This window comes from Fusarium poae, chromosome 2, assembly GCF_019609905.1.
Source record: "Fusarium poae strain DAOMC 252244 chromosome 2, whole genome shotgun sequence".
Lineage (NCBI taxonomy): Eukaryota > Fungi > Ascomycota > Sordariomycetes > Hypocreales > Nectriaceae > Fusarium > Fusarium poae.
In genome coordinates, this window is record NC_058400.1 from 846,082 (window position 1) to 859,851 (window position 13,770).

Below are 13,770 nucleotides of genomic sequence, written 5' to 3' on the forward strand. Positions count from 1 at the left end.
GAGATTTGGTATAGCCAGATTTGACAGTTCCCTTGTCATGCGGTCAACGCCATAGTGATGGCGATCGTCGTGAGCCATTTTCAATACATCATCTGTCATGGCTTTAGGGATGCACAGTCTCACGTATCCATCTGTAGCTTCGTGATATAACAGGCCTTGTCGTAATGCGAACGGTACGCCGCGCTTCGAAGCTTCAACGGCGTCCTCGCCGTTCAGTCGTTCAACTGTGATTTCGGGATCATCAGGCGTATTGTTGAGGAGCATTTGGATAACAGGCTTGTACTTGGTATCCTCCAAGTATCCCTTCTGAAATCGCGCTTTTGTTTCATCAGATATCATTGTTTCAATCGAGACAAGCACATCATCTAGCGCAGTATAGTCAGGTCTATGTCTGACGGCATTCAAGTCGGTTTCTGGTGCACTGAGCCTGCTCAGGGCATCTGGGATAAAGTTCTTGATTCCAGGAATGTGGAACACTCGTAAGTTGAACTCCGATAAGTAGATAGACGCATTAACGAGCTTTCGGTTGGCCCGGTCAGTGCTAGACGTCTCCAGAGATGTACGTTCCACAATGGGCTTTGTCGCTGAGTGATCTGTGAACACTGTGAGAGAACCTTCTGATGAACCAATGTGTGCCTTCAACCTCTTCACAGCCCACACCAGTGCTGCAACCTCAAGCTCCGTTGGGCCGTATCTTGATTCTGCGCCAGTAAGCGTCTTGCTGATAAAGCAGATAGGTAAGACCACATTCGGTGGGATCAGTGTTCCCTCTTTCCAAATATATCCGTCTTTGACATGGAACAACACGGCTCCGAAACCTCTTTGGAGGCTTCCATCCAGCTGTAGAAACAGTCGCTTTTTGGGATCAAGGTGACACAGGCCTTTACCGGAAGAAATCTCGGCTTGTACCGATTGGAACGACAGTCTCTCCTTTTCCGTTGGTTCGTAGTGAGTGGCCTTAGTGAATGCCTTGCGCCGACTGGGGTTACCGTCAACGACTTTACCCTTCTGTCTTCCGGCTGCAAGCAGAGCAACTTTTCGGCGTTGCAATGGCTCGATAAGCTGGGCATAGTAGGGTATTAGGTGACGTATATAGCCTGTGGCGCCAATATACTGCTCCAGAGCTGACAATTGGTAAGGGAAGTCAAGTTTGGCGAAGGACGCGACTCGTTCTGCTGTAGTCGAAAGGCCGAGAGAGTCGACTCGAAAGCCAAGGACTTGTGCACTTGGGTAGCCGATCCAGCTTTTCTTGGGGTTAATCGAGATGTTCTTTGCTGTAAAGGTTTTCAAGATAGTTTCCAAGTGTCGAAGATGTTCTTCTGCGGACCGCGAGAAGATAATCACATCGTCAATAAAGGCTCGACAGAAGTGACGAAAGGGGCGTAGGAGACGATCCATGTATCTCTGAGCGTAGGCTGGCGAGTTGCGGAATCCCATTGGCGCAACTGTTGAACGTTCTAAACCGCGATGGCTAGTGATCGTGAAACGATCTCTATGCTCTAGAGTAACTCCGAATTGGTGGAAGAAGGCTGAGGCGTCGACAGCGGAGATGTGGGTAGCCCCTCGCAGAGAACCGATGATGTCTTCTTGGCGAGGAAGTGGGTAGCAATCGGGCATAGTGACCTTGTTCAAGGCACGCAGATCAACCACAACACGCCCCTTGGGTTTACCATCCACTGTTCGCCAGACGACGAAGACAGGTGCTGAGAAGGGCGTAGGTTGTTTAACCCACTCCATTCTTCCTTGTCGGTGAAGGTTATCGAAGACTTCGTCGATGAAGCGTTGGTCCTTCAATCCGCACGCATATGGTCGTTGAGACACCTTGTGTTCATACCAATTCTCAATGAGAGGGACAGTCATCTCTTCATCTTTGTCTACTTTGATCAGACCGGTGTCAATCCAAACGGAGGCATAGCGGTCTACCAGAGAGGTGACGGATCCCGAAAATGCCTGATCATCAGCATAGATATGCATGCCGTTCTCCAGAGTGACCTCAGAGAGATTAGGTTGTCGTTGAACCTGAGTTTGGTATGGTACTGGAGATGGAATGTCTGCAGTGTCGTCGACAGCGCTATCGACATCTGGCGGTGTTGGGGTCGCCATTTCCGATTCGGCCGCCAGAAAACATTCCATGTTTGAGACCACCTGTCTCTTTCTCTGCTTCCAATCCTTCGTAGCGTCGGCGATATCTGCCAAAATGGCCTCTCCCAAGGACGATACTGGAGGCATCATGGTCACAGGTGGAGCGGTTGATTTCACGTCAACTTCTCCAGAAGCCACAGCAGCGACATCAGGGGTCAGTTCAAAGGAGGATGACAGTGCTTGCAACGCGCCCTTGGGCTGTTGGTCGCTCTCAACGCTGGGGGTAGGTGCCGGTTCCTCGGCAGCGTTTGCCACACCGATAAACGAACTCAAGGCGACTGCTCCCAGGGCGGATTTCCATGTAGTTGAGAAGTAGACTTCCTGGTCGTCGCATTCTTCGATATTGCCGAGCTTCTGCTTGCGTTGGATTTGTACATCTGATGATGTATCGTTAACGAACACGACACCAGGTGTAGATTTCCTGTCGATCAATCCGCCGACAGTTCCAGTGGTAGTTCCAAAGAAGGCAAAGCTTCGGTCTTTAGGTAACTCCTTCCAAGCGGCCGGAATAAGTCGTGTTTCACCGGCAGGGACAGTCATCGGTCGTGCGGCTATGACTCGGCGGGAAACCTTTCGCTTGACTTGAAACACATCAAAAGGAATATAGAAGTCGGTAAGCGATTTGCACTCAAGGCGACCTTCTGTATTGAGAACGTTGATGTCGTACGGGACCCTCCAGGCGTTGCCCAACAGTGCTGCAGGGCCTGAAGGAGGCAACCCGTCCTGTACCCAGGCGCCGCAAGAGAATTCTGCGGTTCCAGCTTCAGAACCGTCTTTACGAGTGCCGTCCACGAAGAAAGAGAAGGTTGCCCATTCAGTGTGAGGTTTTCCGATAACATCGTTCACGCCTCGGATGTAGACCGGTGGCTTAGTCTCAATTGAGTGCTTGAGTGTTTCCAACCAGCGGCGGCTGACCACTGGTTTACCACATCCTGTGTCAGCGCAGACAGAGACCGTCGGGCCATTTCGGTCTGCCTTGGCGGGGAATCTAAGATGTGTATAGCTTCCATCAATAGTCCGCGGAACGGGCTTGAATAGCGACGACGTGACGGCTTCGTATCCATTCAACGGTTCAGCCCCAGCTTCGCATCCCTGGCGAAGGTGCTTATGCAGCTTGTTTCTTGAGGGGAAGTCCCTGAAGCAAGCCTGACAGCGCTTTGGTTTGGCTAGAATCTGTTCTTCCTCCTTGAGTTGTTGAGGCTTGATACATGTGTCGAGGTTTCCGTGCTCACGCAACAGGGCGCGGCTGGGAAAGCTGCGCTTACACTTGCTGCACCTGTAGCATGGTTTGGTGGTTGACGTCTCCTGTCGCGATCCATTGGGCGTAGTGTCGCCAAGTACCACGAGGTAAGCGTCTTGTGAACCGTATGAGTACGTAGAATAACGGTCAGATTCGTAGCCGTCATCTTCAGGGTCTGGACAATCCTGCTCCCATAAGCCTTGCTCATCATGACCGCGGTCATCCGGTTCAGGTTGAGGAGTCTCAATGGCTTGGTATTTCTTTTCGAAGTGAACCTTCTTCTCCTGTTGTTCTCGACGGATATAGTCGCCTTCTCTAGGAGGACGAGGCTGGCGGTCATCATCACGGGACGATGACTGTCGACGGTCCTTGTCTTGGGCCTTGTATTCATCGCGGTTGTCACCACGGTATCGATCGTTTCGGTTGCCGCGAGAGTTTGAAGAACGACCACCGTCGTAGCTTCGATACCCTCGGGAGGAGCGGTTATCGCGGGGCCGGTCGTCTCGGGGGCGGCTATCGTAGGAAGAGGGAGCATAGTCCTGGCGGTTACGGCCATTGGATGAGTTACTCCCCGAGCTACGCTTCACCACGTTGCGGATGGCGGCACGGCGATCCTCGCACTGCTTGATAAAGTCTGTCAGCTTAGTATCATCATCTGGGTGACTAAGGAAGCGCGAGATTTCTGGGTCAATAAGGTTGAACAGGGTATGGACAATAGATGTCTCTTTCTGACCGAGTTGCTTCGCAATACCGGCTTTTCGCTGGGCCCATTGGGCTAGGGTGACGCCGTTCTCGACTTGCCGCGGTGTATAGCGAGCTTGATGAAGTTCCTTGACCAGTTCAGCTTCCGTGCGTTTAAATCGTTTGGTCAGGATTTGGCAGAATTCAGTAATTGATGCGTTCAGCACTTGGTGACGGGCTGTATGGTCAAGTTCCGCCATGAGCCATGCGCTGGCATTCCCCGCGAGCATCCCGAGGTAATGGTCAGTAAGCACATAATTGCCGTATCGCTTGAAGAGCTGCACATGCTCACAGAACGTATGAACGTCAGTGTAAATGATCTTGCCTGTGCTGGTAGTCACCAATCCACGGTTATCTACATCATCAGGATGGCCTGGGTGGAAGACTCCGAGAGATTCCTTCTTGATCTTCTTGGCCGGGTCAGAGTCGGTAGTACGCGAAGTGTTGGTAACTCCAGTGGATTCACGGCGACGGCGTTCAGCCTCTTCCTTTTCTTCCTCACGTCGACGACGTTCGTCGCTCTCATGATCTGAACCTTCATCGTCAGAGATGGGAGGCTGAGGGACTTCGCCAGTCTTGGGTCGGCGGATGGTACTCAGCGGTTTAGCACTGAACTCATTAATAGGTTTGAACGAAAGTTGTCTGTTGATCGATGTTCTCCACCATTCCATTGAGGATAGATGAGACACCTTAGCACGGGGATTGTCCAGTAATTCACGAGCAAGGGGATCAGCATCCACCAGTGATGCTGTGAAACTGCGGATCTGTGTCATGACATCCAGATCCCAGATAGTTACGGTGTCTAGTACAGCAGGGGTACCATATTCTTCAATCAATCGGAGGAAGCGGATTCCCCATCTAACCACCTTGTCATGCTTTCTCAGCAATTCGATGTCGCGAGCAATCTCATTATCAGGAAGATAGAAGCTATCGCGACGTGCGGTGCTGCTGCGGGCAGGTTGCTCAGTGACGTGATCGCTGCCTTCGTCACCCGAATCGGGCTCTCCCGGTTCTTTGGCCATATTGTTGACCGGTTAGGCGGGAAGGTATATAAGGTTAGGCGAAGATGAAAGAAAGGCTATTTCGGGCCTTGGCGTGCGTTATGTGGCGTTGATAGGGGATGTAATCCTGCGGATTACGATAGAATCGATTGAAGATTGATATGATCGATTGATGAAGGGTGATATCTTGATGGAATAGAGGACCACCAAGATACTTCAGCTTGGGCTCTTTATGAGTGTTTCCGGAGGTCTTTGTATGGTTTTTTCACTGATTGGAAATCAGATAGAATGAAGATTGATATAGGCTTGATAGCCTGCAGTAAATTGAAGATAGGGATCGTGATAAACGTGTAGCTGCTACCATTTGATAACAGATCACGCCTAGGGTCAGGGTGAGTTATCGTAAGGTGCATGATTCGTATTTGGCTAAGTCAGAATCTGTGCCGTAAGGGCACAGATCTCGCTGACTCATCCGGCTAATCCGGGTAAACTACGGATCGGGCAACTGAATTACCCGGTCAATTGATATGACGATGCCTTCATGCATCAATAATAAAAAAATAAAAAAAGGCTATATTAAGGGCTTAAGCTTTAGCTTAAGCCTAAGGCTAATTAGATAAAAAGGGATTATATAAGGACTTAAAGAGGACCTAAAGAGGAGACCTTAAGGAAAAAATATAGGATTTCTATATATCTTTTTCTTTTCCTTTTTAAGTCTAATAATACTATTATTAATATCTTAAAAGTAACTACTTAAGAGCTAGTCTTTTATAAAAATAATAATTTAATTATTATTTATATTAATAATATTTTAATTTTAAATATTAATAAAAATATTATATTAAAAATAAATAAAATTATTAAATAATTTTATTAAATATTTTTTTAAAAATAAAATTAATTATAAAAATTAAATTTTTATAAATAATTTTTTAATTTAATATATAATTAAAATTAATAAAGATTTTAAAATATATTATTTTATATAATAATTTTATTAATATTAATATTAATAAAAAAATATTTAATAATTAATTTTTAAAAAAAATAAATATTTTTATAATAATTATTATAATTTTAATTTTATAAATTATAATATATATTTTTAAATTAAATTTATATTAATATTTAAATTTAAAAATTATATTTTTTTATAAATTAATTTTAAATATATACTTTAAGACTTATACTTTAAAAATTACCTAATAAAAAAACTCTATAATATAAGGTTATCTTCTTTAATACTACTGTATAGCGTCCTAATATGACCATAAAGCATTATAGACATATCCTGTCTATTCAGTGACAGAATATCACGCCAGTCATAGTCACACCCGATAGAGGCGATGATATCCTCTTTGTTAGTTCCCCGACTGTCTGCATCATAGGCACGGAATAAGTACTTCGGAGGGTCTTTATCGTCTTGGAATGGCGTCATCGCGGGTGGTATAAATAGTGTTGGCCCTCCGGGACAATTATTCAAGCACGTTGCCCAAAAACAAACCCATTTGTCTCCAATGTCCGCTGTATGGTTTTTCTCATTCTCTCGCTGAGACAAGCAATCGACATAGTTGCTCACATGAAGCTGACCTGAAGGGGCAACAACCTGAATGTAGCATTCCTCGACAATTCCCCATAGAGAGTCGTTATCGTGGAGATCTAGTAGTGAATTTTTAACAATGTCTTTAATCGTTTTGTCGAAGTAAGCGAGCATGTCCGTTGTTTGGCTGTGTCTCCCAGTCACCAACGATGTAATGCAGGTGACGACTGATTGAACCGCAGCGTTTTGAAACCTTTGTGCTTTCAGCCTGGATTGTCTGACTCGTTGATACGCTTGGTAGAAAGCTGCTTCATGATTGACGATGATCTGGGTGTTGCTAGAAATTAACTTGTTGATTGTATCCAACTGTTCGGCCAACAGGTTGGCTGTTTGGTCCAAGTCTTGTAACGCCGCGCCCAGTGCTTGAGATTGTGTGTCCTCGCTACTACTGTCAGTAATTCTCAGCCTACCAACCTGGCGGTCAAGATCTTCAACGGTAGCCATCTTTTGCTAAGGTAGCTGTCAAAGTTTCGCATTGTTGAACAAAGAAGAACGATGTTCAGTTTGCATTTTCTGGTGCGGGGGTTTACTATCATGTCACCTGTTTTCAACCGTCGCATGCAGGACTGCACCAACCAAGAAGTCGCTTTCAAGCCATCTATAACACTTTATCAATAATACAGGGGGGCTCTATTGGTTTGATTGGTTGCCTCAAAATCGTAAAGAGAACACTCATGAGTACGTATACCTCATTCATTACCTTGTCGTCTATCCATTCTAGTGGGTAGCAGAAAGAATGACCTCCTAAGTCTTAGGTTATGGAAATAAATAGTCTAAAGAGCATAAGGTGGCCTACTAATTTCGTCTCTTATGCTTCCAGCGGCCAATCTTTCCGATACCCCGAGGCCAGTGCAGCCCTCTTCCGACCCTGCTGAACCCGAGGTACGTCCATCGCTAACAAACTCATCTTTTTTATTCCCCGACTTGGACGTCTCTGTCAAAGTCGATAATCTCCCCGAATCATCGATTTCCATATCATCACCTCCAACCAATGTAGTGCCATCAGTACGCATAGAATTTCCTCCCGTCTTCGTAATCGGAATAGTCTTCAACCCTCTTTGAACAAACATGCCATCGCCACCGTTGGAACTAGTGGGCAGCACTTTCCACGATCTTACTCGAGCTGCTATGGCGCGAAAGACTGGTTGCATGTGTGGCATACAGGCGACGAGGATGCCCACGCCACACTCGATATTTGACCAAACGATAAATCCTTGAGAGTCGGCTATATTTGTGTAAGAATGTGTTTCTTGTTCATAGACTTGTACTTGCCTGTTGAGTTCAATGATTTACTGAAACCGATTAAATATGGGATTCGAACACAGCTGGCCGCTATGAGGCTATATTGTTGTCAGTAAACCAGCCGATACAGTTCAGTAAAAACTTACAATATTCCAACACTAAAGATAAGCATAACCCCAGCTTTCTTCTTTGGCTTCAAACCCAAGTGATATAATTGGGTAAGAGGAAGAACAAACATCCAGACATCGAGGGCAATATTAATAGCAGCATGCGAGAATATGATTGCCGGGATGTTCAAAGTAGTTCCCTTTGGCGGGAAATCCTTCCATCCCTCCCAAAGTAAGTATATAGGCTGTCGTTGAAGGGCGCCGCATATGCTGAAGATGATTGTAGTGAGAATATTGAAGCCGATTGTCCATTTCACAAAGGTTCTGAACCTTTGGTCCGGAAATGTACGTAGGAAAAAAAAGAGGATTGATAGTTTGACGAGACATAGGCTCAAAACATATGCATACTGAACAACGAGAAGATACTATGTCTGTTAGAAAGAACGATATTCTTAGTGGCTAGACGTACAACGTAGAATGTGGTGATTGTCTTGTCATTGAACAGCCAAATGTTGCGTCCCAAGCCTTTGAAGGTCACTGCCGGAAATCTCATCAGCATTCATGTTGGAAGGAAAGCAGTTAAGAGCGGACTTACTCAAACCCATCATGATGCATTGGACAACTGTAAAGACCTACTTTACTTAGCAAGAAGTTACGTTTCGGTGAGCCTATCTGGACTCACTGCGGCTGCGATGATAGTAATATCGTCAGCTCCCCATGATTGAGTTCGTTGCATCTTGACTACAATTCGTGAGACGACCAAAACCACAACCATGCCGAGGATAGAATATACCAAACCCCTGATGTTGTGGTCGTTATCAAGTTCGGGCCTACCACATGTGGATTGCTCAATCTTGAGGAAGTCTGATCGTTTCAAAACAGATTAATGGTTAGTATCATAAGCCAGTGTGGGTATCATCAATGCTTGGATGGAGATGCCTCTTTACCAAATAAATCTCTCATGCTGCATTGAAGGAGTGTACATCCAGCAGCTTGATTACTGATTGCATTATTATGGCACAAGATATCCTTGTTCTGGTCTGACAATGTCGGTTTGTTTACCAACTGAGCAAAACAGCTGATCTGCAGCGTCATTAGCGACATGTCCAATTTGGGATACTCGGGGTGATACATACAGCACACTCTGGGGCATCTTCCAACTTTGTAGCAGTCGTCGGCTCACTCGCCAGAACGGCACTAGAGAAAATAAAACGAGAAATAATGAATGATTGAAGCAATTTGAACCCTTTCATCGTGGTCAGGATACCTTATCATATGGAGTCTGAGGTTAATGAAAGTTATCAATCATAGCAAGATTACGGTAGCCTGGAGAATGAGAGAAGAGGAATCACATCATAATAACGGCTTGTCCCTTTTAAAAATACAGGAACACAAGATACGGTTCTTGGGGCGTCGCGGCACATATCGAACTAGTCATGCAGACCTTGTTTCTTGGTCGAGACAATCGGCAATTCGCCATCTCCAACCAATAACGTTTTAAATTCTTTGAGCAAGGTTGGATCCAAGTGGTGCTACTAGAAGATCGCATTGTTCCTGGCTAGAGCTTTAATGTGGCAGCATTCCAGTGCTACCATATTCGGTTAAATTAACCTTCGCAATCAAGTTTGGGACATGTAACAACACAACAATCTCCCGGCAGGCTAACTATCGAAGCCTCTGTAGTCTTCAGTACCTCTTGCCAGATACTAGCAATCCTTAATTTCAACCCTCTAACCCCATTAGTCCTCGGTTGAAGATTTTGGATGCCAAGAGAGTGGCTCGGGTACACTTCCAATGGAATGGAGGCTACGCAGATCGGGGCTATTTGTCTCAAAACCTTCCACATTTTGCTATCCGTCTGTCTCTGAGTTCTTCTAGAACAGGAAATCGATATCGAGTATAGCCAATTCTGAAATGGCGTTTCGTTAAATCCAGTTCTAGAAGCACTGCCTCAGATCCATGCACGCGGGGGCTTATTGACATCTCACACTCTGATGTATTTGGAAACATTGGGTATTGGATCTAGTAAATTACAGATGTACCTGGACTACTCTTTTCTGCATATTGATCGCTTATACATATACTTACAAAGGAAACTCTTTGTCTAAGTGCTTGAGGAAAAATATTGTCAACCAAGACGTAGACATATCCATGTTTAGCTTTCCATGTTCTGCAACGGCACATACCCGCCTTCTTCCACCTTGCCTCTTCGTCCAATCATCTCCCTCACCCATCCAACGATTCCCCTACCCAAGATCCACCTTTCCGTCTTGGTCTTCTTACCATCCTTCATCGCCATCTCATCCATCCAAACAGGCCTCGTCCACGAGTTAAGCATCAAACTACTAACCACCACCGTGACACTACTAAACGCCATAGCAAGACTCGCCATGATAGGGTGTACGCTAAGACCAAGTGGCAGGAAAAAGCCCATGGCAATCGGGAGACCAATAGCATTGTACAAGCATGCCCATCCAAGGTTGATCTTGATCCGACGAAAGATGGTGTGTGTTAGAGCTAAAGCGGCAGGGATGATCATCAGCTCTGTAGGTCTCATAAGTACTACATCTGCTGCCTCCATTGCTACATCAGTGCCGCTTACCATAGCAATGCCCACATCGGCTGTCGCGAGGGCTGGGGAGTCATTGATGCCATCGCCAACCATGCCGACAACTTCACCAGACTGTTGGATCTCTTGTACGATGGCTTGCTTTTGGTCGGGACTAACGCCAGCGAAGACGTTGTCGGCATCGATACCCACCACGGACGCGACGGCAAGTGCAGTGGACCGTTGGTCACCTGTCACGATAGAGGTTTTGATGCCCATGCGGTGGAGAACCGCGATAGTCGCAGCAGCATCCTCCTTGATCTTGTCAGAAAGACATACGTAGCCTGTATAAAGACCGTCGATAGCGATGAAGATATTGGTCGTTCCAGCATTATTGACAGTGCTCTTGGCTTGCGATTTGCCTGCGCCAGCTGATAGATTGAGCTTCTCTGCAGCCTCAACAGCATCATTAGGGACATCGACACCATTATCTTGCAAGAAAACGAGGTTACCAACTTGAACCGTATATCGCGTCCGTGTTGTGGAAGCGGGCTCGACAGTGACACTGACACCCTTACCCACAACTGCTTTGAAGTCTCCGACGCTGCCATCAATGGTGCCCTCAGGTCCCATACCAAGTTCAGTCTTTGCAGCGCCTAGGATAGCTTTGCCGACGGGATGCTCGCTACCCATCTCTGCCAGACCCACGATAGACCACCACAGTCGTTTACTGACATCACTTCCAGCCCATCGCGGGACGAGGTCTGTGCTAGCGACACTCATTTTACCGTAAGTGATCGTGCCAGTTTTATCAAGGACAATCTGCGTGACTTTTGTTATACGTTCCAGGGCAGCACCTCCTTTGATCAAAATTCCATTCTCGGCTCCAACTCCTGTACCGACCATGACAGCCGTTGGTGTCGCGAGGCCAAGTGCGCATGGACAGGCAAAGACGATGACTGAGATACACAACTTGACACACACAACGATCTTACCACCGCTATTGTCTTCAAGGAAGATCTCGGGGGGGTGGGACAGAACGTGACACAAGACCATCCATACAAGGAACGTACTCATGCCTAGGATAAGAATCATGGGAACAAAGTAGCCGGCCAGTTTATCGGCAAGCTCCTGGATTGGGGCACGGGCTGTTTGCGCATCTTGGACTAACTTGACAATCTGGCTTAGTTGGGTAGCATGGCCAGCTCGAGTAACGCGTAAGTCGACGCGTCCGTCACCGTTCACAGTACCGGCAATCATGTTATCACCTATACGCTTGTGTACGGGCATAGCTTCTCCTGTGACCATGCTCTCGTCAACGAATGTGGTACCACGGACCAGGATGCCATCTGCTGGAATCTTGTCACCGGGTCGGATGACCACAATATCGTCAACCTCGAGCAACTCAGTCGGGATGACCTTTTCCTCCCAAGCAGACCCTCCAACTGTAGGAGTCCGAGGTGTTCTGGGCGTTGTGGGCTCGTCAGATGACTTTGCCCAGCTCTCTGCCGCTTTCTCCACAGCAATCGGGTCAGCATAAATGGTAGCTGTTGACGGAGCTAGTGACATAAGTCGAGACAAGGCCTTTGAGGTCTGACCCTTGGCGCGATTCTCAAGCCATCGAGACAGTGTGATGAAGGTGATGAGCATGGTGCTTGTGTCAAAGATTGTTGAAGGTTTGGAATGCGGCTCAAGAAGGACTGAGATGAGCATGGAAAAGACGCTAAAGAGAAAAGCACATGTTGTTCCGAGAACGACCAGAACATCCATAGTCGGTGATCCATGCTTGAGAGATTTGTACCCAGAAATATAGAATCTCTTGCCGATGCCGAATTGAACAGGCAATGTGATGATGAGGCAAACACAGTCACCCAGGAATAGACCAGGTATAAGTTCCAATCTTCCAATATCTATCGCTGGGAAAGCCATAGGAATGATCATCCCAATCAGAAGGACGGGAATGGCAAATGCAAGTGAGATCTTGAATGCTCTCCTCCACTCTGTAATTTCGCGCGTTTTGGCCAGAGATTCAAGTTGCGCGTTGTTATCTTCACCACTTGCAACAAGCGCGTTCAGGCCCTGCGCCTCTATGGCCTCGACAATGCCACGGAGCCCTATAGTCCTGGGTTGGTGAACTACTGTAAGACGGTCTGTACTGAGGCTGAGAGAGGCGGATCGAATGCCTGGAACAGCGGTGAGGCTTTCCTCCAAAGTTTGGGCGGTAGTCGCATCTTTGCAGCCAAAGACTTTGAACTGGGCGGTTGTGGTATCTTCTCCCTGATAGCTCATGTCGCGTTGTGTCGATAGAATAGTAGCATCAAATCCACGATCCTCGATAATCTCGGCTATCTGCTCGGCAGAAATCTTGGTCTCATCGTACGTGATAACGGCCCGCTCCGCCAAAAGGCTAATATTAAACTTGAGGATGCCTTCCAGACCGTTGAAACCGCCTTCAACTGCTGATGTACAGGCGCCACATGTCATTCCCTCTACTGCCAAAGTAGTTGTCGCCGTTGTTGTCGCGGCCCCGTTCCCCATGGCAGTACTATAGTCGGCGAAGTTGTTGTTGGTGTTGGTAGTCACTGGGTTGGGAATGTCTGTTGATAGTACCTCGGCATCAAACCCACGGTCCTCAATAATCTCCTGTATTTTTTCGGCGGGAATAATCTGAGGATCATGCGTGATGACAGCGCGCTCCATCACGAGACTGACGGAGACTGTCCCGATGCCGTCAACGCCTTTGAAGCCTGATTCAACGGCTGATGTGCAAGAACCGCATCTGTTGGATTCACAGTATTAGCTACCGGAAAGAAATAAAAGAAGCGACAAAGAGCTCCAACTCACGTCATTCCGCCGACCTGCAGCGTGGTTGTTGCCATATGCGCGCTGTTAGACGTGGAAAGTCTGCTAACACTGGCATTCCCGTCATCGCCATCTTCCGGCACGCGCATATAAGACTGACCCATCGCAGCGGCAGCGACTGCAAACAATTCGCTATGTATCGATATGCGATCGCGATTCGTCGTCAAATAGGCAGTGTAGACTAATGTCCAGTAGGCCTTTTAGTCGGGCGAGGAGGAGGTGGACGAAGTGGAGGGCTCAATGGTGCTGGGCCACTATCGGGTAAGACGCTAAAGTGATCTTCAGGC

The 13,770-nt window shown here is 47.0% G+C and overlaps 3 protein-coding genes across 3 annotated transcripts; all 3 read right to left on the bottom strand.

Moving 5' to 3' along the window:
• Positions 1–6,340: 6,340 nt before the first annotated feature.
• On the bottom strand, positions 6,341–7,168 carry FPOAC1_004201 (uncharacterized protein; the record flags this gene model as incomplete). The annotated part of the gene is made up of 1 exon (XM_044848755.1): positions 6,341–7,168. One exon carries the CDS (start codon positions 7,166–7,168, stop codon positions 6,341–6,343), a length of 828 nt encoding a protein of 275 aa, XP_044707465.1.
• A 329-nt stretch (positions 7,169–7,497) lies between these two features.
• On the bottom strand, positions 7,498–9,326 carry FPOAC1_004202 (uncharacterized protein; the record flags this gene model as incomplete). The annotated part of the gene is made up of 9 exons (XM_044848756.1): positions 7,498–7,949; positions 8,018–8,064; positions 8,113–8,498; positions 8,543–8,610; positions 8,669–8,705; positions 8,756–8,814; positions 8,867–8,873; positions 9,136–9,156; positions 9,210–9,326. 9 exons carry the CDS (start codon positions 9,324–9,326, stop codon positions 7,498–7,500), a joined length of 1,194 nt encoding a protein of 397 aa, XP_044707466.1.
• An 851-nt stretch (positions 9,327–10,177) lies between these two features.
• On the bottom strand, positions 10,178–13,587 carry FPOAC1_004203 (uncharacterized protein; the record flags this gene model as incomplete). The annotated part of the gene is made up of 3 exons (XM_044848757.1): positions 10,178–10,184; positions 10,260–13,400; positions 13,466–13,587. 3 exons carry the CDS (start codon positions 13,585–13,587, stop codon positions 10,178–10,180), a joined length of 3,270 nt encoding a protein of 1,089 aa, XP_044707467.1.
• Positions 13,588–13,770: the final 183 nt, after the last annotated feature.